Here is a 21,990-nt window from a genome sequence, read left to right on the forward strand (position 1 = left end):
GACTGGCTGCCATTGTCTCGGGTAACGAGCAAGACCCATTGTAAAGATGTTTAACCTGAAATGGTATTTATATTTTGTAATTGGCACGGCCTGGCGAGACTGGCCACACTCACACTGGCAGATTTGAGCACGGTTAGGTGCTAAAACAGCCACGGCCACGGCCAGAAGGCCTAGTGTGAGTGCACCCTTAGATAATAATCGGTTAAGAACAAGAACACTTTAGAAGAAACACTTTATTTAAATAAGAAACACTGAACCACACATCTAAAAATACACACAAACGCACACCTAAAAATACACACACACACACACCCTCTCTCATCTTTTGAGAGAATGGTGGAGAATCACATCTTCTCCACCATTCCGCCAACTTTGCCTCGCTCTCCTCATGCCTCGCCTGCCCCCTGGCACTCTCCTCTTGGAAGGGGTGTCTGGGGTGGTGGAAGAGGTGCCTGGGGTGGAGGAGCATGAGGGAGAGGTGGGGGGGCTGGTGGCAGTGGACTCAACGATGTCCTGAAAGAAAACGAATAAGAAGGAATTAGGAATTATATGCCAGAACTGGGTGATATGGCCATATGTTATGTACAATATATAATAGCTATGTACACAATATAGTACTGCCAAAAAATACATTGATTAACCATGTAATATTACTAATATAATATATTAGTATAATAATACTTATAGAATATTACTAATATAATATATATATTAGTATATATAATATTACTTATAGAATATTAATAATTAATGACTAATAATGTTACTAATATTACTTTCGATATTAGCTAAGAGTTTATTGTTTACTGTTTACTGTTTTTTGTTTACTTTTTATAGTTAGTTAGTTAGTTAAGAGTTTATTGTTTATCTTATCTTATATTATAATTATTGTTTACTGTTTACTTTTTATTTTACTTTTTATTGTTATCTTAGAGTGTATTGTTTATCTTATATTGTATATAATTTAATATTGTGTTGTGTTTCTTTCTGTAAACTACTGGACAATCAATTTCCTTGAGGGAGTCATCCCAAAAGGATCAATAAAGCCTAATCTAATCTAATCAAATCTAATCTAATCTAATCTAATCTAATATAATATATCAGTATAGTAAAGTTTATTTTTAACCTGGAGTCACTAGAACATGGAAGATCTGGATATCATACGACATGATATCCAGCCCGGTCGTATGCATCCCGGTCTGCAGCCCGGTCTGCAGCCCGGTCGACGGCCGGGCTGCAGAGCCCGTGATTGGGCATGCATCCCGGCCGAGAACCGGGGTCGGGCGGCCTAAGAAAGTCGGCCGGGGACTTCCGCGATCTTCCGCGAAAGTTGGCCGGGGACTTCCGAGAGTCCGCTGCCGGGCTTCGAAGCCTGCGGCCGGGCTGCAGAGTATAATTAATAAAATAATTACTAGTTAATTACAGAGAAAATACTTACATTTGTGTTTTTCCAATCCTGTCGCATCTTTTCGTCCTCCATCTTGTCTAGGATATTTCTTGATTTTCCGTTTTCTCGCAAGGTATTGTGGGAGCAAGTCAGAACTGAAGCGCTTTGAGGGTGCCCATCGAAAATCTCAATTTTGAGGGGATGTTAGCCCTCCCCCCTACCCCTTAAGCTACATTTAAACAGTATTGGGACATGACTCCACGGCGCGTGAACGCGCAACAGCGAGGGCTAGGGTTGAGATTTTCTATGTAGCAAAGGATTGAGATTGGGCCTAAATACTCTGGGGCAGCCCAGTGTGTGGGAGGATGGCGACATCCGGTGGTCATCGAGGGAAATGCGGCAAGTTGGTAAAGGGGCTGATTTCAGATTCATAGAAAAAAAACATTTCAGTGTTGGTTATCAGGTTACAGTTGGTTAAATCGACATATCAGGTAAGAGGCGATTACGTGTATTAGTTGATCATATTTTTTATGAAAAATCACGAATACACAGAAATGGCTCAATCATTTACATTTTTACATTTACATTTCGTCAATCATATGCAAACCTTGTTGTTCAGGTGTCAAATCGGATTGTTCTAACGAGCTGTGCTTGTGAAACGTTAATGCACTGGAACAGTGTCCATCGTGATGAGTGTATAGATGAGTTTTGGTACGTCCTGTAGGTCGGAGGGTGGAACGCAGCGCCCCCCAGCGGTAGGTCGGAGGGCAGCGCCCCCCAGCGGTAGGTCGGAGGGTAGCGCCCCAGCGGCGATTGCTGGTACGTGCACCCATAGATATATAGAACACCAGACGCGTCACGGCAATGTTGAGCTCCGGTCGGCTGACGGTCAGCACACCGCAGCAGCCATCTTGAGGGGGGCAACCCGCTGCTGCCTAGTGCATTACACCTATGGAAAATTCATACAAACATGTAGCAAATTTGAGCGGTGATGGCTCAGTGGATGACACTGAAAACATCATAGTTGATATTCCATGTTTGATTCTAAGTGGTAGGAAGATTATTTTCCTCTATGTTACACAAACAACACACTTTTTAACACATTCATTTATTGCCATTGATTATTATATCTACTATCAGAACTGTTTCTGCTTGACTCAGATGGACATTTTATTTCTCAAAAAGTATATATCTTCTTATCCATTTAGCTTTTTGGCGCTTAACTCTCAAACCACTCTAACACTGCATCACACTGGACTAGAACCAGTAACCCTCCAGACTGGGATACAACTGGAACTATTGATTGAATTTATTTCAGACAAATGGAACCTGAAAAATACAAAACAAAAAGAAAAGCACAATAATAAATATTTAATAAATTAACTTCCTGTGTTCCTCATATTTTTATATATCTATACACAATTTAATTTATTTCTGATACTATAATTGATATTTACAATCCATACATATACAACTTAAGATACTATATATTTTATAATTTATATATTTATACAATCCATATATCTATATACACACACATGTCTATTTTTATAATTTGATGTACTATATTTACACTTCATACAATCCTTGTAGTTTGGTACAGTGTTTACAATTATACATTTAGTACCACACACACACACACACACACACACACACACACACACACACACACACACACACACACACACACACACACACACACACACACACACACACACACACACACACACACACACACACACACGTCGTTTTCAAAATCCTTGAAACAGGATGGTTTTTCAGTGTTTTTTTCAGGAATTTCCTCTCTGCCAGGTAAGCGAGGTTAATTTGACGATATGATGCAGCCGCATTCGCATAAAGACAGACACAACCAGCGACAGGAGGGACAGGTGATTGTCAATGCCAAACTGGCTTTCTTGGACATGGCTCCCCAGTGCAAAGACGTCCTCTGTCCCGATTTCCTCTCTGACAAAGTGGGCTACAACAACCTCATCAGGGGCTTTCCCTGGAGAGTGTTGACGTATTGCCCTCTCCGCAGCTCTCACCACCTTCAAAAAGAGAATTAGAAAATGTTAAAGCTGTGACTGTATGAGGATGGGTTGGGCTGTTGGTCATTGTTGGGCAGCATGCTAGCTGCGTGTACAGAGGAGCTGATGGATGTTTTTACTGACCTTTACAGTTCCTTTTGAAGGAATCATCAGCCCACCGTTATTCCGTAGTTCCCGCTGTTCCCTCTGGTCAAATGGGACAGCTTTGTCTTGCTACCATTCTCTGTAAACCTAAGAGATGGTTGTGAGTGAAAATCCCAGTAGCTCAGCAGTTTCTGAACTACTTAGACAAGCCCGTCTGGCACCATGAACCACGCCATGTTCAAAGTCACTTAAACCCCCTTTCAAACCCCATTCCGTTGCTCGGATTTAACTTCAATAAGTTGTCCTGTCCAGGTGCACATGCCTAAATGCATTGCACTTTGAAGTCAAACAGTAAAATTATAAAATAAAGATCTCTCGGCCTAACCGTCTATAAGTCTGTCTGTCTGTCTGTCAGACGAAAAAAAACATCGCCTGATAGCTAATGATGACTAAAACATTTACTTAAAAAAATGTATCTCACCTGTGGAAAGTAATTCCCTCTGGTCTGGTGTGTACTGAACAATGGTGTACACACCCGAAAGCAGTACAATGAACTGGCATTGTTGTTTTTTTTGAGTTGTGAACACATATATCTATGGCTGTCTGACAGTACCTACCTACTCGACCCACACAAGACGGCGGCTCCGTGTGCCGCGGCTGAGAGGGGCGTGGCGTATCTAGTGTTCTATATACAGGCAGGGCTGGACTGGGGACATTTTTCAGGCCGGGCATTTTTAACCAAGAGCAGGCCACCACCAGGTATTGACGGGGAAAAATGTAAGCGCGCTGTGTGACAGCGTGGGTTTTTTCCCCAACTGCTTTTGACATGCGTACCCCTTAAGCCTTTTTGTCACACCATGAGTACCCCTTCACTCATGCAATGACTATGCTGCACACATTCGTTAATTTATCCACATACCCCCTGCAGTTTGCTTGCGCACCTCAGGTGGTATATGTACCATCAACCCAGTCGCCAAGAAAAAACGTCAGTGGTGTACGTTTCCATGAACACTGGATACGTAGCATTTCAACGTAAAAAATAGCGTGTTATACCTACAATATCCACGTGTGCCGCTGTGGAGGCGGGTTTCGGGGTTTGGGTTTCACGGCTTTCGCGGCAAATTGTGGACACGATTGTTTAGGGGGGGGGGGGGGGGGGGGAGACTGTTGATGACCGGGGAGGGGGGGGGGGGGGGGGGAGAGACACGTTTGTTGAGGGGGGACGACGACACACGATTGTAGGGGGGGGGGACACGTTAGTTGAAGGGGGGGGGGGGGGGGACACGTTTGTTGAGGGGGGGGGGAGACACGTTTGTAGGGGGGGGGGGGGGCACGCTCGACAACGAGAGTTGGTTTTTATTGAACGCTCGACAACGAGAGTTGGTTTTTATTGAACGAGACTTCAACACGGAACAGCTGCGCGAAACGATGGTCACGTCACTCTCGGTGACGGTGTCGACAATAATGAACACACGAACAATGTTAATAGAACAACACACAACCACATAACATCCCGAACCCATTAACCCCACTTAATCCTAACAACAAAACAAGTTAACAAAAGCCCCATTTGTCAACTGAGCACCCCAATTCCCAGAATCCCCCGCGGCTCCGGAACACGGCGTAGCTTATATTAATCTTTATTATCTGAATGGGAAATGCAATATTTTAGGACAGATACACCATTAAACGCGTTTCTAATGACATTTCTAGCGAGAAATGTACATTTTCCTTACATAATCTTCAGTCAGTGAATGTGTATGATCTTTATTAATCTTTATTATCTGAATGGGAAATGCAATATTTTAGGACCGATTCACCGTTAAACGTGTTTCTAATAACATTTCTAGCGAGAAATATACTTTTTAATTGCATAATCTTCAGTCAGTGATTGTGTCTGATCGTTAGTTTTATAGTTATTAGGAGTTGATCGGCTCGCTCGCATGTTTCAACGACGTCAGGTTGCTTTCGCTAAACTAGCAGCTCACGTGCTTCCTGCGTTTGTGTTATTAAACTGTTACTTTATGTAACTTTGAATGATATCATCTTGTTAGAAACACGTATATCTGAGAGCCAACCCAGTCGCCAAAATCATACCTACGTTGACAGTTTACGTTTCGTGAACACTGGATTACGTCGCATTTCAACATAAAATAGCGTGTTATACACACACACACACACACACACACACACACACACACACACACACACACACACACACACACACACACACACACACACACACACACACACACACACACACACACACACACACACACACGCACACGGTGCATTTCGCTGCTAAAACCACAACAAAAAAATATTCCCTCAAATATTATTACTTTCAATACGTTGGCCAAAATGGCCAATAATATCATTTTTTTGGGATGCTTCTAGGACATTTTGGGTGGATTTTGAACGGTATGTGGGGGGCACGTTTTTTGCAGGACCTGGCAACCCTGCGCTGTTGCCCGAGATCTGGATCCACCCCGGCGTGGTGCCGTCTCCTTTTGACCTTTTGACCCCAGACTTCTGGGGGAATAGCTGAATCAATTCATTAGTCAATCAGAAGCATGTAAATATCTTTCCGGTGGCGTAAGAGGACAAACAAGGTATCCTTCAACATCTACGCTTCCAGGCGATTGCAACGGTGCCACACATGAGCATATTCGAACATGTTTAATGGTAGTAATTAGCTGTCGAAATTGGAGGCCTTAATCAATACTGAGCAGCTATTGATTTGCATCCCGATAAAGATTTGTCACAAATGACATGTTATTTAGCATCTACACGTTGAGCTGAGTCCAATGACACCAAGAACGACACTCTAGCTAATGGTAACATGTATTTTACATGGTACACCTAGGTCTAGGACATGATGTCGGTGTAGCAAGAGGCCGAGCTTGATCTCATTGGACTCAGCTTAACGTGTAGATGCTAATTAACATGTAATTTGTCAAAAATCTCCATCGGGAAGCAAATCTATAGCTGGTCATTATTGATAAAGGCCTCCAAAATCGACAGCTAATTACTACCCCGAAACATATTCAAATATGATCATGTGTGGCACTGTTGCAATCGTCTCGAAACGTAGATGTCAAAGGACACCTTGTTTGCTCTGCTGCACCACCGGGAAGATATTTTCATACTTCTAATGGATTGATTCATATTTTAAGGTTCTCGGAGTGAGACTTTAAGTGGCTGCAGCAGAAGTGTTGAGACGAAAGATGATATCAAGAGATTTATAGAATATTCCCATTCACATTATGATTCTTCGTCGTAACATCCGACCAAACATCCTTTACATTCACAGAGCGAAGATTATGAAAGTCCAGGCTCAGCAAGTGCTCCATCTCGTTGCACCTGCACCCAGCGGCTCGCTTGCAAGATTTTGGCCTGAAGTTCTTCCCAGACCTATACCCTAACAGTCCAATATGCATATCTGAGAATCAGGCCTCTCTTCAATAATGACAAAATGTAATGAGAGAAATACAGATTCACTTTTTGTTATCTCATAAGCGGCGTGGTGCCGGCTCCTTTTGACCTTTTGACCCCAGACTTCAAAGACGTGGCCACAGGCCAGCGGTGTCTACACACATTAAGCCACAAATGTACACCTCCATCCCGCAAAAAATGGGGCCTAGAAACTAACCTCTGTCTTATGTACATTGACTGTACCGTTGGAGGTCACGCCCCTTTTCCAGCCTTTTCGAGATAGCTAGGGATGCTAAAATGTTGACACACATTTCCCGGGGCCCCGAGAACGACATATGCAAGATTTGTAGTTCTAGCCCATAGAGAAAAAAAGTTTTCCCAAATGGACTGTCATTTGGACAAAGCCCCTTCAGAAGTGTTGCCTGCGAGACCTAATGGTTCAGAATGTGGTGGAAAAAAAGTTTTTGAGATAGGACCCCGAGGGCAGGAAGGGGGGGCCCTTCCTGCCCGAGACTTGGCGCGGTCAGACCCCAAGGGCAGGCCCCCCCTTCCTGCCCTCGGGGTCCGACCGGGCCAAGTTTCGGTGCGGGGGTCCCAGTTAGGCCCTAGAATATGGTATTCAAATTTCAGGGCGGTAGGACCTTCCTATCTCAAAAACTGTTTTTCCACCACATTCTGAACCATTAGGTCTTGCAGGCTACACTTCTGAGGGGCTTTGTCCAAATGACACTCCATTTGGGAAAACTTTTTTATCTCTAAGGGCTAGAACTCCAAATCTCGGATATGTCGTACACGGGGCCCCGGGAAATGTGTGTAAACATTTTAGCATCCCTAGCTATCTTGAAAAGGTCGGCAAAGGGGCGTGACCTCCAACAGTACAGTAAATGTACATAAGACAGAGGTTAGTTTCTAGTCCCCATTTTTTGTGGGATGGAGGTGTACATTTGTGGCTAAAGGTGTGTAGACACAGCTGGCCTGTGGCCACGTTTTTGAAGTCGGGGGTCAAAAGGTCAAAAGGAGCCGGCACCACGCCGCTTATGAGATAACAAAAAGTTAATGTGTATTTCTCTCATAACTTTTTGTCATTATTAAAGAGAGGCCTGATTCTCAGATATGCATGTTGGATGGCTAGGGTGTTGGTCTGGGAAGAACTTCAGGCCAAAATCTTGCAAGCGAGCCGCTGGGTGCAGGTGCAACGAGATGGAGCACTTGCTGAGCCTGGACTTTCATAATCTTCGCTCTGTGAATGTAAAGGATGTTTGGTCGGATGTTACGACGAAGAATCATAATGTCAATGGGAATATTCTATAAATCTCTTGATATCATCTTTCGTCTCAACACTTCTGCTGCAGCCACTTAAAGTCTCACTCCGAGAACCTTAAAATATGAATCAATCCATTAGAAGTATGAAAATATCTTCCCGGTGGTGCAACAGAGCAAACAAGGTGTCCTTTGACATCAACGTTTCGAGACGATTGCAACAGTGCCACACATGATCATATTTGAATATGTTTCGGGGTAGTAATTAGCTGTCGATTTTGGAGGCCTTTATCAATAATGACCAGCTATAGATTTGCTTCCCGATGGAGATTTTTGACAAATTACATGTTAATTAGCATCTACACGTTAAGCTGAGTCCAATGAGATCAAGCTCGGCCTCTTGCTACACCGAGATCATGTCCTAGACCTAGGTGTACCATGTAAAATACATGTTACCATTAGCTAGAGTGTCGTTCTTGGTGTCATTGGACTCAGCTCAACGTGTAGATGCTAAATAACATGTCATTTGTGACAAATCTTTATCGGGAAGCAAATCAACAGCTGCTCAGTATTGATTAAGGCCTCCAATTTCGACAGCTAATTACTACCATTAAACATGTTCGAATATGCTCATGTGTGGCACCGTTGCAATCGCCTGGAAGCGTAGATGTTGAAGGACACCTTGTTCGTCCTCTTACGCCACCGGAAAGATATTTACATGCTTCTGATTGACTAATGAATTGATTCAGCTATTCCCCCAGTAGTCTGGGGTCAAAAGGTCAAAAGGAGACGGCACCACGCCGGGGTGGATCCAGATCTCGGGCAACAGCGCAGGGTTGCCAGGTCCTGCAAAAAACGTGCCCCCCACATACCGTTCAAAATCCACCCAAAATGTCCTAGAAGCATCCCAAAAAAAAAAGATATTATTGGCCATTTTGGCCAACGTTTTGAAAGTAATAATATTTGAGGGAATATTTTTTTGTTGTTGTTTTAGCAGCGAAATGCACCGTGTGCGTGTGTGCGTGTGTGTGTGTGTAAGTGTGTGTGTGTGTGTCTGTGTCTGTGTCTGTGTCTGTGTGTCTGTGCGTGCGTGTGTGTGTGTGTGTGTCTGTGCATGTGCGTGCGTGTGTGTGTATAACACGCTATTTTATGTAATCCAGTGTTCACGAAACGTACACTGTCAACGTAGGTATGATTTTGGCGACTGGGTTGGCTCTCAGATATACGTGTTTCTAACAAGATGATATCATTAAAAGTTACATAAAGTAACAGTTTAATAACACAAACGCAGGAAGCACGTGAGCTGCTAGTTTAGCGAAAGCAACCTGACGTCGTTGAAACATGCGAGCGAGCCGATCAACTCCTAATAACTATAAAACTAAAGATCAGACACAATCACTGACTGAAGATTATGCAATTAAAAAGTATATTTCTCGCTAGAAATGTTATTAGAAACACGTTTAACGGTGAATCGGTCCTAAAATATTGCATTTCCCATTCAGATAATAAAGATTAATAAAGATCATACACATTCACTGACTGAAGATTATGTAAGGAAAATGTACATTTCTCGCTAGAAATGTCATTAGAAACGCGTTTAATGGTGTATCTGTCCTAAAATATTGCATTTCCCATTCAGATAATAAAGATTAATATAAGCTACGCCGTGTTCCGGAGCCGCGGGGGATTCTGGGAATTGGGGTTCTCAGTTGACAAATGGGGCTTTTGTTAACTTGTTTTGTTGTTAGGATTAAGTGGGGTTAATGGGTTCGGGATGTTATGTGGTTGTGTGTTGTTCTATTAACATTGTTCGTGTGTTCATTATTGTCGACACCGTCACCGAGAGTGACGTGACCATCGTTACGCGCAGCTGTTCCGTGTTGAAGTCTCGTTCAATAAAAACCAACTCTCGTTGTCGAGCGTTCAATAAAAACCAACTCTCGTTGTCGAGCGCGCCCCCCCCCTACAAACGTGTCTCCCCCCCCCCCCTCAACAAACGTGTGTGAAGAATAAAGAATAAATAAACAACCTGGCGGCAGCAGCGTTGTAACTAGCCATGCACACAATTACAAAACGTAATTGGCCTGCCCCTCACCTCATTGGCCCAGGCTTCAATCAATCATGATAAAGGGCAGATCTGCCAGTTTAACTTGCATTAACTTGAATTGACGTTAATGTGGCCTGCATTGAAGTTAACGTGGCCTGCTACGTTAGACGCGAGTTTGGCATGAATAAAAAAATAAATAAAAGGCTTCAGGCCACCGGGCATATGCCCGCCATGCCCTATGCCCAGTCCAGCGGTGTATACAGGTCATCAGAAAAAGAATATCGTGCAAAAGTTCATTTATTTCAGTAATTCAACTTAAAAGGTCATACTAATACATTATGTAGACTCATTACATGCAAAGTGAGATATTCCAAGCCTTTATTTGTTATAATTTTGAAGATTATGGCTTACAGTCTATGAAAACCCCAAATTCTAAATCTCAGAAAATTAGAATATTACATGAAATCAATAAAAAAAGGATTTTAAATAAAGAAATGTTGGCCCTATGAAAAGGATAATCATGCATATGTACTCAGTACGTGGTTTAGGCCCCTTTTGCATGAATTACTGCCTTAATGCGGCGTGGCATGGATGCTATCAGCCTGTGGCACTGCTGAGGTCTTATGGATGACCAGGATGCTTCAATAGCGGCCTTCAGCTCTTTGGCATTGTTCGGTCTCATGTCTTTCATATTTCTCTTGGCAATGCCGGTCAGGCGAGTTTGCTGGCCAAGGACAGTAATCCCATAGTAATTGAACCAGGTTTTTGTAGTTTTGGCAGTGTGGGCAGGTGCCAAGTCCTGCTGGAAAATGAAGTCAGCATCCCCATAAAGATGGTCCGCTGAAGAAAGCATGAAGTGCTCTAAAATGTCCGGCTGCGTTGACTCTGGTCTTAATAAAGCACAGTGGACCAACACCAGCAGATGACATGGCTTCCCAAACCAACACAGACTGTGGAAACTTTACACTGGACTTCAAGCATCTTGCATTCTGTGCCTCTCCAATCTTTCTCCAGACTATGGGACCTTGGTTTCCAAATGAGATGCAAAATTTGCTCTATTCTGAAAAGAGGACTTTGGACCATTGAGAAAGTGACCAGTTATTTTTTTCTTTAGCCCAGGTAAGACGCTTCTGACGTTGTTTTTTGTTCAGGAGCGGCTTGACAAGAGGAATACAACATTTAAAGCCCATTTCACAGATTTGTCTGTGTGTGGTGGCTCTTGATGCACTCACCCCAGCCTCAGTCCAGTCCTTGTGAAGCTCTCCAACACTTTTGGAAGGCCTTTTGCGCACAATCCTCTCCAGGCTGTGGTCATCCCTGCTGCTTGTGCACCTTTTTCTTTTCCAAACTTGCCCTTCTACTTAACTTTCTATTAATGTGCTTTGATACAGCACTTTGTGAACATCCAACTTCTTTTGCAATTACCTTCTGAGGCTTTCCCTCCTTGTGGAGGGTGTCAATGATGGTTTTCTGCACAACTGTCAGGTCAGCAGTCTTCCCTATGATTGTGAATCCATACTGAAGCAGGCTGAGAGACCATTTAAAGGCTCAGGAACTCTTTTCAGGTGTTTTGGATTAATTAGCTTATTAGAATGTGACACTTTGAGCCTACAATATGGAACCTTTTCACAATATTCTAATTTTCTGAGATTTTGAATTTGGGGTTTTCATAAATTGTAAGCAATAATCTTGAAAATTATAACAAATAAAGGCTTGGAATATCTCACTTTGCATGTAATGAGTCTACATAATGTATTAGTTTGGCCTTTTAAGTTGAATTACTGAAATAAATGAACTTTTGCACAATATTCTAATTTTCTGAGTATGACCTATATATCTATGCGTGCACCACCGCCACAATCACAACACTCACCCGCTCTTCACTGGTGAGTTGTTGTTCCTCCATCAAGTTCAGGTTTAAGTGTCAATGTGTAAGGTGTCAGTGTGTTAGTGTCAAGCTAGGGTTAGCATGTGTCTACTGTTGACATGGAGCTAGGGTTAGCATGTATTACTACCAGCTGTTCATCTCACCACGATACTTGTTCAGAATTCCCCTATAGTGACACGTTTATTCTGTCAGGCAGATAATAGGTCGCCCTTACCGCCGGGTGGGGTCCTTCTCTGTTTGTAAACATTGTCGCAAGCAGTGTTGCCAGGTTGGGCCAGTTTTCACGCACTATCTGGCAACCCTGGTCGCAAGTCGCGTTATTCTAGTTTGTTCCACCGCATGGAGACAGTGCGTTCAGACAAAGTGAGTCGTTGTTATTAACATTTACACCGCAGTCCCGACCAAGTAATTTGATTGGGAGGCATTCCTTGAGTGCTGAACACCACTGGCACTTTTAACTATGCATGTATCACTCCGCTTTACAGGTGTTCTAATAACCATTAATGTTATTATTCTATTTTTGTTGGCGGAGCCAAATAAATCTTTAAATAAACAAACAGATCATAATCTGTTGTTGCTCTTTACTGTTAAATAATAAATGGTGCTTGTAGAACTGTTATGTAAAAGCAATATCACTCTCGAGGTCGTGCTGTTGTAGTGTAAATCAGCACGACTGTGATTATCTTCGGCACTCGGCCTACTGCATCGCACCTACGACCGAAACACAGCCGTGCTGATATTCAGTACAACAGCACGACCTCGAGTGTGATTGTGATATTGCTTAATTATGTAATTTCAGAACAGTGGAGTTGATGTATAAGAACAGTACATTTATGATTAAGAACAGTACATTTATGTATAAGAACAGTATATAGAACAGTGCAGTTGATGTATAATAACAGTATATATAGAACATTACATTTACGTATAATATCAGTAAATTTTTAATTAAGAACAGTACATTTATGATTAAGAACAGTACATTAACGTATAAGAACAGTACATATAGAGCAGTGCAGTTGGGGTGTGTGTGTGCGTGTGCGTGTGCGTGTGTGCGCATATAGGCTAAGTCTCTAACATTCATATCAGGACCGAGAGACTGGTCTGAGGAGGCCTCCTCAATAACCAGATAACATCACCGCTATCATGTAGAGATAATGAGTTCAATGTTGGACCGCCTCCTCATACTGCGCTGTGATTGGGTTGAATACAAAACCTGTTGCTCCTCCCAACCAGGCAGCACCTCTCATTCTCTCTCTCCCCCCCCCCTCCTCCCTCTCTCTCCCCCCTCCTCCCTCTCTCTCTCTTCCCCCCTCTTTCTCCACCCTCTCTCTCCCCAACTCCTCCCTCTCTCTCTCTCTCTCCCCCACTCCCTTTATCTCTCTCCACTCCTCCCTCTCTCTCCCCCTCCTCCCTCTCTCTCTGTCCACCACTCCTCCCTCTCACTCTCTCCCCACTCCTCCCTCTTTCCCTCCCTGTTCTATAGTCCTCACTCTGGTCCTCCTGACCTCACTCTCTCCGCCTCACTCTCTCCGCCTCACTCGCTCTTCTCACTCACTCTCCGCCTCGTTCTCTGTCCTCCCCCTCTCACCCAGCATGGCTTCTCACCGGGTCCTGGTCTATGGAGGTAAAGGAGCTCTGGGCTCCCAGCTGGTGCAGCATTTTAAATCCAAAGGATGGGTGAGTCCTGTTTCATGTGCCTCAAGACGAATTAGAGGACTGTAGGGTACCACGGTCTGTTACCATCAGGATCATCTGTTGATAGTGAGCAGCTTGTCTCTCTCCTGTCTCTCTCACAACCCGCTGTCTCTCTCCTGTCTCTCTCACACCCCGCTGTCTCTCTCACAACCCGCTGCCTCTATCCTATCTCTCTCACACCCTGCTTTCTCTCTCCTGTCTCTCTCACACCCCGCTGTCTCTATCCTGTCTCTCTCACACCCTGCTGTCTCTCTCCTGTCTTTCTCACACCTTGCTGACTCTCCTGTCTCTCTCCTGACTTTCCTCCTGTCTCTCCTGTGTCTCTCACACCCTGCTGTCTCTCTCCTGTCTCTCTCACAACCCGCTGTCTCTATCCTGTCTGTCCCACAACCTGCTTTCTCTCATCTGTCTCTCTCACACCCCGCTGTCTCTATCCTGTCTCTCTCACACCCTGCTGTCTCTTTCCTGTCTCTCTCACACCCTCCTGTCTCTCTCACACCCTGCTGACTCTCCTCCTGTCTCTCGCCTGACTCTCCTCCTGTCTCTCTCCTGTCTCTCCTGTCTCTCTCACATCCCGCTGTCTTTATCCTGTCTCTCTCACACCCTGCTGACTCTCCTGTCTCTCTCCTGTCTCTCTCCTGTCACTCTTCTGTCTCTCCTCCTGTCTCTCTCCTGTCTCTCCTGTCTTTCTCCTGTCACTCCTCCTGTCTCTCTTCTGTCTCTCTCCTGTCTCTCCTCCTGTCTCTCCCTCTGTCCCCCCAGTGGGTGGGCAGCATCGACATGGCCCCTAACGAGGAGGCCAGTGACAACGTGCTGGTGAAGAGGTCTGAGTCCTTCATGGAGCAGGCTGACCAGGTGAGAGGGCTGCCCTCGTAGCAACACACTGATCATTATGGGATGTAAAGATAGCAGGGCTGATGAGGATGTGTGTCAGGGATGCAGACGGGGGATGAGAGATGCCTGTTGGAGGGTACCCCGCCTTCGTTCAATCAGAGCACCGTCTCATAGCCCCCCCACACTCTTAGGTCACCGCCGACGTGGCCCAGTTGCTAGGGCAACAGAAGGTGGATGCCATTTTGTGCGTGGCGGGCGGCTGGGCAGGGGGAAAGTGCAGCTCCAAAGGTCAGAGGTCAAGCTCTTTGTTTGCAGTAAAGTTAATCATCATCTGATTGTATGATGTCGGTGTAATAAAGTAATTGATATCATATAATCATCGTGTGTGTGTGTGTGTGTGTGTGTGTGTGTGTGTGTGTGCCTGTGTGTGTGCATGTGCTTTCGCACGTGTGTGTGTGTGGTTCCAGACCTGGTGAAGAACTCGGACCTGATGTGGAAGCAGAGTGTCTGGACCTCCACCATCTCCAGCCAGCTGGCCGCGCTGCACCTGAAGACCGGGGGCCTGTTGGCCCTGACGGGGGCCAAGGCCTGCCTGACCGGGACCCCAGGTAGGACCGGGGGGGGGGGGTGCATGACTCAGCAGAATGACTCAGCAGAAGGAGAGCCAGATGTTAGCTGTTAGCTCTAATATCACAGCATCAATATTGGCAGGAGAGCCACGTTGACTCAACCCCCAGGAGATACCACATGCTGTTTGACGGTCTAACATTATATCAGTGGGAAGGCTAGCTAGCAGATAGCTAACAGTACCCTAAAACAGGGAAGGCTTATGGCAAGCAGGTAGCTAACATGCCCTTACACAGGGAAAGCTAGCTAGCAGGTAGCTAACAGAACCCTCACACAGGGAAAGCTACCTAGCAGGTAGCTAACAGTACCCTCACACAGGGAAAGCTAGCTAGCAGGTAGCTAACAGTACCCTCACACAGGCAAACAGTACCCTCACACAGGGAAGGCTAACTAAGGCCACAGAGGAAGTTGGAGAATAAAATGAAGACCAGCTTGGCTGTTTGCTCTTTGCCGCCACGTGAGAGGCTGTCAACAACGGGACATTATGTGACCTGACAGGTAGTCAGAGGCTGTCAGCTCCGCGTTGGAGATGTGTCGGTCTACTTATGCCGCTTTTCCACCGCACATGTAGCTCGACTCGACACGACTCGACACGACACGACTCGACACGGTAGCAGCACGGGTGCTTTTCCACCCCAAATAGTACCTCCTGGACGTGGGCGGGGTCGGCTGCGCGAAAGGGCCGTGACGTATTTGTGTACGCGACGCAAACAACACATACGCAACCCACACATGGACAGAACCCACATAACAACAATGGAGGACATCGATCACATTACTATTATTAGCTGGCATGTTGAAGAAGTTGGAGAAGTGGAACATGTTGGCTGCGGCGCTGCTATGGATGTTACCAGCATGGTTGCCATGTCGCTCTCGTGACTTCGTCACACTCTCTGGCCAATCAGTCGCCGGCCGTCTGCCGACGTCACCTTTTAGCATCGGCTCAGCTCGCTTGGAACCTAGAGCGAGTAGGTACTAGAAAAAGCAGCCACTTCAGGTACCAGATACCATGGTACCGCGGTGGAAACGCAAAAAATGCGAGCTGAGTCGAGTCGTGTCGAGTCGTGTCGAGCTGGTACCATGCAGTGGAAAAGCGGCATAAATGACAGACTCAGCATCGGGGGCTTGGGGGGTCTGGGACCCCCCAGCACTGGGAGGGAGGAGGTTGTGGATTACAGAGGAGGGCTCAGACAGCATCACATGTGGACCACCTGATTCCACACATTCTAGACGACTTAAGGTCTCAGGTCAGACTGGAGGCAGCATGGGAATACCCTACGACCTGCGACCCCCACCTCGTCCTCAGGCACAAACCCGAGGTCTGTCATCAGGGGGCTTTTTAGGTTTGTTTTCAAATTCCTCCTTTAGAGAGGAGGGGAGAGGAGGGGAGAGAGGAGAGGAGGAGGTGAGTGGACCCCTCTGGTACCAAGAGGATTGAGCTTTAGGAGGCTGAACGGGATCCATGTAGAAAGACTACGGTACACTGGAGAACTCTGTGGTCCATGTTGTCAATGTGTTCCTGTCTTCACTGCAGGGCCCAGTGGTCTCATGAGAGGCTATAGGCCGGTCTATTGAGGCTGGCGGCTGTCTAAAGTCAACTGAGCTCATTCTTTATCCTGTAACTGTTCCCTGGAGGTCAGTCTTATTACTGTAGTGCTGTTCCCTAGACAACCACAGTGTTATTACTGTAGTGCTGTTCCCTAGACAACCACAGTGTTATTACTGTAGTACTGTTCCCTAGACAACCAGTGTTATTACTGTAGTGCTGTTCCCTAGACAACCACAGTGTTATTACTGTAGTGCTGTTCCCTAGACAACCACAGTGTTATTACTGTAGTGCTGTTCCCGAGAGGCCACAGTGTTATTACTGTGATGCTGTTCCCTAGAGACCACAGTGTTATTACTGTAGTACTGTTCCCTAGACAACCAGTGTTATTACTGTAGTGCTGTTCCCTAGACAACCACAGTGTTATTACTGTAGTGCTGTTCCCTAGACAACCACAGTGTTATAACTGTAGTGATGTTCCCTAGACCACCACAGTGTTATTACTGTAGTGCTGTTCCCTAGACAACCACAGTGTTATTACTATAGTGCTGTTCCCTAGAGGCCACAGTGTTATTACTATAGTGCTGTTCCCTAGACAACCACAGTGTTATTACTATAGTGCTGTTCCCTAGACAACCACAGTGTTATTACTATAGGGCAGATCCCTAGACAACCACAGTGTTATTACTATAGTGCAGTTCCCTAGACAACCACAGTGTTATTACTATAGTGCTGTTCCCTAGACAACCACAGTGTTACTGTACTACTGCAGTGCTGTTCACTAGAGGTCCCAGTGCTGTTCCAGCAGGTTTTGCACGATGGCTAAAGTCTTTGTCTGGTTGTTACCTTTCATTATTTCATCATGTTTGACTCGATTTAAACAAAAACAAGGTAACAATAGATTTGTGCAAAACAACACTCCCCTCCTTCCATTGGTCCGTTCCCCGGTGGGTGCGCTGGGTGCGCTGCGTGCGGCGGTGTGTGATTGGACGAGGGCCGAGCGGGCGATGTCTGTGAGGATAAGCTGATCCAGATGGTTATGCTGCTGCAGCATTCCTCAACACAACAGTGTGCCTCCAAACCAGTTCAGTCAGCAGGGAGAGGAGCCCCAGTTTAACACTGGTCCACCAGTTAACAGGCCACTGGTTCACCAGTTAACAGGCCACTGGTTCACCAGTTAACAGGCCACTGGTTCACCAGTTAACAGGCCACTGGTCCACCAGTTAACAGGCCACTGGTCCACCAGTTAACAGTCCACTGGTCCACCAGTTAACAGGCCACTGGTCCACCAGTTAACAGGTCACTGGTCCACCAGTTAACAGGCCACTGGTTCACAGCTCTATAATAAAAGGATCACATTTAGCTGATGCTACCTTCTTTAGTGGTCGTTCTCTGATCTCTGTCTAGGTCTGGTTCTATGATAGTCTCTGGTCCCAGGTCAGTGGTCTTCAGTGGGTCTGGTCCCAGGTCAGTGGTCTTCAGTGGGTCTGGTCCCAGGTCAGTGGTCTTCAGTGGGTCTGGTCCCGGGTCAGTGGTCTTCAGTGGGTCTGGTCCCAGGTCAGTGGTCTTCAGTGGGTCTGGTCCCAGGTCAGTGGTCTTCAGTGGGTCTGGTCCCAGGTCAGTGGTCTTCAGTGGGTCTGGTCCCAGGTCAGTGGTCTTCAGTGGGTCTGGTCCCAGGTCAGTGGTCTTCTGTGGGTCTGGTCCCAGGTCAGTGGTCTTCAGTGGTTCTGGTCCCAGGTCAGTGGTCTTCAGTGGGTCTGGTCCCAGGTCAGTGGTCTTCAGTGGGTCTGGTCCCAGGTCAGTGGTCTCGTGGGTATCAGCAGGACTCTGAGGTGAGGTCTAAGACATTGTTAGAGTGTCTTTACGTCTCCAGACGGATCCTGAGTCAGTCTGAGAACAACTATTGATTACCAATACAATCAGCCTCTCATCACCACGGTTATATAATGGTCTGCATCTCTAGGTGTGGTATATTATGGTCTTTATCTCTAGGTGTGTTGTATTATGGTCTGTATCTCTAGGTGTATATTATGGTCTTTAGCTCTTGGTGTGTTGTATTATGGTCTGTATCTCTAGAAGTGATATTATGGTCAGTTGTTATATTTTGGTGTGTATCTCTAGACATTACTTTATGTTTGGTTGTTCTATTATGGTCTGTTTCTCTAGACGTTCATATTATGGGCCGTTGTAGGGATGTGACATTAATCACATTTTAATCTTCATTATGATATTTTGGATGAACGATCTCCAAACTATTCTACTATTCAACTATTTTTTTATATATATATATATATATATATATATATATTTGTTTTATTCAGAACAGCTGAATACATATTTGTACTTTATATTCGATTTTTTTTTTTTGATTTTTTTAAGGGGAAAGTTCTCAGTTACAAAAGGTTTTTTGGAGAGGAATGCTGAATAAATGCATCATGTTTTCAAACACATTTTTTCCATGAGCGAGCAGCCTTATTCCGTTGTTATATTATGGTCTGTTCCAGGTATGGTCGGTTATGGGATGGCGAAGGCTGCCGTCCATCAGTTGTGTCGGAGCCTTGCGGAGAAGAACAGCGGCCTGCCAGCGGACGCCATCGCCGTGGCAATCCTACCGTAAGTACTGTAACATAGGCCCACTGACCATCCTACCGTAAGTACTGTAATATAGGCCTACTGACCAGCCTACCATCAGTACTGTAGTATAGGCCCACTGACCATCCTACCGTAAGTACTGTAGTATAGGCCCACTGACCATCCTACCGTAAGTACTGTAATATAGGCCTACTGACCATCCTACCGTCAGTACTGTAGCATAGGCCTACTGACCATCCTACCTTAAGTACTGTAGTATAGGCCTCCATCCATGTGTCTGGAGGTGTTAAGATAAGATATACTTTATTCATCTCAGCAGAGAAATTTAGATGTTCCAGCAGCCAGCATACATACAAACAACACAACACATGTATACATACATATCACACCTATACAAAAACCATGAGCCCACAATAGCTAGCCTAGGAAAAAAGGTATGCAAATATACAGGTGTGCAATAAACAGGTGCATTACTCCTATACTAATTAACTCCTCTGATGCTGATGCTGAATATTTCTTCCTTCTATCAGGGTAACCTTGGATACGCCGATGAACAGGAAGTTCATGCCGGATGCAGACTTCGGTACCTGGACGCCGTTGGAGTATGTCTCTGAGTGAGTACCGGGTTCAGAACGTTAAGCATGTTGAGGTGTTAGCTGCTCTTCATTCGGCCATCGTGTGTCCGTTAGCCCGGATGCTGCGCGTGTTTTGGGAAACACATAGTAATAAATGTTAAACATAGTGTACAGTTTATAAAAGACAAGTAGTAGTGTATAATAGTGTATAATATACTTGGTAGTAGTGTATAATGGTGGGTAGTAGTGTATAATAGGGGTTAGTAGTGTATAATAGGGGGTAATAGTGTATAATTGGGGGGCAGTAGTGTATTATAGGGGGTAGAGGTTTAATAGGGGGTAGTAGAATGTGTACTAGCTGGTGGTTTAATCCATGGCAGATAAGAAGGGATTGTGTGTGTGTGTGTGTGTGTGTGTGTGTGTGTGTGTGTGTGTGTGTGTGTGTGTGTGTGTGTGTGTGTGTGTGTGTGTGTGTGTGTGTGTGTGTGTGTGTGTGTGTGTGTTGTATATCCTAAATAACATTCATAAGATAATGATGATATTGGTGTTAGATATTTAATGAGGTCATGCTTAAAGCCTGTTAAGAGTCTATTCATGCAACCCGTTACATTTACGTAATCAATAATACTGTACTGTGATTGGTCTGTGTGGCTGGGAGACTGCTCAACTTTGATTGGCTGTTTTTTTTCCAGGATGTTCTTCGGCTGGGCGAGCGGCGTCGATCGCCCGGTGACTGGCAGCCTGGTCCAGCTGATCACCACTGGAGGGGCGACCGAGGCTGTGCCTGCACAGTAGAGAGAGAGACAGGTACAGAGAGAGAAAGAGAAAGAAGGAGAGGGAGAGAGAGAGAGAGAGAGAGAGAGAGAGAGAGAGAGAGAGAGAGAGAGAGAAAGAGAGAGAGAGAGAGAGAGAGAGAGAGAGAGAGAGAGAGAGAGAGAGAGAGAGAGAGAGGGAGGGAGAGGGAGAAAGTGAGAGAGAGAGAGAGAGAGACCTCTAGTGGTCAGTGTGGATAACTGAAGATAAACTACAGGCTCTATCTTATGACATTAGGAGGTGTCACACAGACCTTCTCCTGATACGGCACGCTGCGCTTTCTACCGTTTTTAGACTTTGCATAAAAGTGAAATATTCTCAACATGTCACATTTAGCCCAGGCAGCCAATCAAATCAAGCGGCAGGCCTTAGTACCTCAGCCCAATCATCATCCAGACACAGATCAGGAGGGGATGGTGGTGTTCACCCATCTGCCAGCTCTCTGTGTGGCGGCCCTAGGTCGTGGTATTACCCATCATGCAGCAGTGCTCCTCTATAAACACCTCTCTGTGTGGGCGGCCCTAGGTCGTGGTATTACCCATCATGCAGCAGTGCTCCTCTAACTGTCGTCAATCACCTGGTTTGTTGTTTCCAGATCTACGCGTCTTCAACCACCGCCAGGACCTTTGCTGGCCCCACCTGTGTGTGTGTGTTACTGTGTGTGTGTGTGTGTGTGTGTGTGTGTGTGTATGTATGTGTTTGTTGTCACGTGTTTTTGTGAAATGAATTGTTTTCAAAAGTTGTTAAAATAATAAAGAAAAGAGTCTGTTATCATTCTGTTACCCTTCTCAATGCTTAGCTTTAACTACCACAGCCTTAACTTAGGCCATAAATAACCGCCTTAACTGTGTACCTAAACTAATCATCTCTAACCTTATACTAAGAATAGCATGGTGGTGATCAAACGGTCAAGTGGTGGTGAACATACCTAGAGTAATTCTCACCACGACCACCAGAGAGCGCACTTCTACAGCAGGAGAGAGAGAGAGAGATGGGGTAGAGAGATGCAGAGAGAGAGAGAAAGAGACACACAGAGACAGCGGGAGAGACAGAGAGAGAGAAAGGGATAGACAGATAAGGAGACAGAGGGACAGACAGAGAGAGAGACACAGAGATGGAGAGAAAGAGACACAGACAGACAGAGAGAGAGACACAG

At 45.4% G+C, this 21,990-nt stretch overlaps 1 protein-coding gene and 2 long non-coding RNA genes across 4 annotated transcripts; 1 reads left to right on the forward strand and 2 right to left on the reverse strand.

Moving 5' to 3' along the window:
- Positions 1-218: 218 nt before the first annotated feature.
- On the reverse strand, positions 219-1,723 carry LOC132465689 (uncharacterized). The gene is made up of 2 exons (XR_009527675.1): positions 1,439-1,723; positions 219-513 (listed from the first exon to the last, which is right to left on the reverse strand). It is a non-coding gene; the product is annotated as an uncharacterized LOC132465689 (long non-coding RNA).
- Positions 1,724-2,681: 958 nt separating this feature from the next.
- LOC132465691 (uncharacterized) lies at positions 2,682-12,332 on the reverse strand. Its single transcript, XR_009527676.1, has 3 exons — positions 12,135-12,332; positions 3,559-4,204; positions 2,682-3,435 (listed from the first exon to the last, which is right to left on the reverse strand). It is a non-coding gene; the product is annotated as an uncharacterized LOC132465691 (long non-coding RNA).
- Positions 12,333-12,398: 66 nt separating this feature from the next.
- qdpra (quinoid dihydropteridine reductase a) lies at positions 12,399-21,608 on the forward strand. Of its 2 annotated transcripts, none has more exons than XM_060062394.1 (9): positions 12,399-12,512; positions 13,745-13,829; positions 14,610-14,702; positions 14,873-14,969; positions 15,149-15,289; positions 19,359-19,467; positions 19,977-20,060; positions 20,714-20,828; positions 21,430-21,608. In XM_060062394.1, exons 2-8 carry the CDS (start codon positions 13,746-13,748, stop codon positions 20,814-20,816), a joined length of 711 nt encoding a protein of 236 aa, XP_059918377.1. In that variant the 5' UTR covers positions 12,399-12,512; position 13,745; the 3' UTR covers positions 20,817-20,828; positions 21,430-21,608. The 2 variants fall into 2 exon arrangements, with proteins under 2 accessions (XP_059918377.1, XP_059918376.1); XM_060062393.1 differs by having other exon boundaries at positions 12,411-12,512; positions 13,636-13,829.
- Positions 21,609-21,990: the final 382 nt, after the last annotated feature.

The sequence above is a fragment of the Gadus macrocephalus genome, chromosome 10, assembly GCF_031168955.1.
Source record: "Gadus macrocephalus chromosome 10, ASM3116895v1".
Taxonomy (NCBI): Eukaryota; Metazoa; Chordata; class Actinopteri; order Gadiformes; family Gadidae; genus Gadus; species Gadus macrocephalus.

What these genes read in the sequence shown, in the direction of transcription:
- qdpra (XM_060062394.1), top strand. Translation starts at nt 13,746, where the DNA reads ATGGCTTCTCACCGGGTCCTGGTCTATGGAGGTAAAGGAGCTCTGGGC. An exon ending in ATTTTAAATCCAAAGGATGG is followed by an intron (nt 13,830 to 14,609) that starts GTGAGTCCTGTT and finishes CTGTCCCCCCAG; the next exon opens with TGGGTGGGCAGCATCGACAT. An exon ending in CTGCCTGACCGGGACCCCAG is followed by an intron (nt 15,290 to 19,358) that starts GTAGGACCGGGG and finishes GGTCTGTTCCAG; the next exon opens with GTATGGTCGGTTATGGGATG.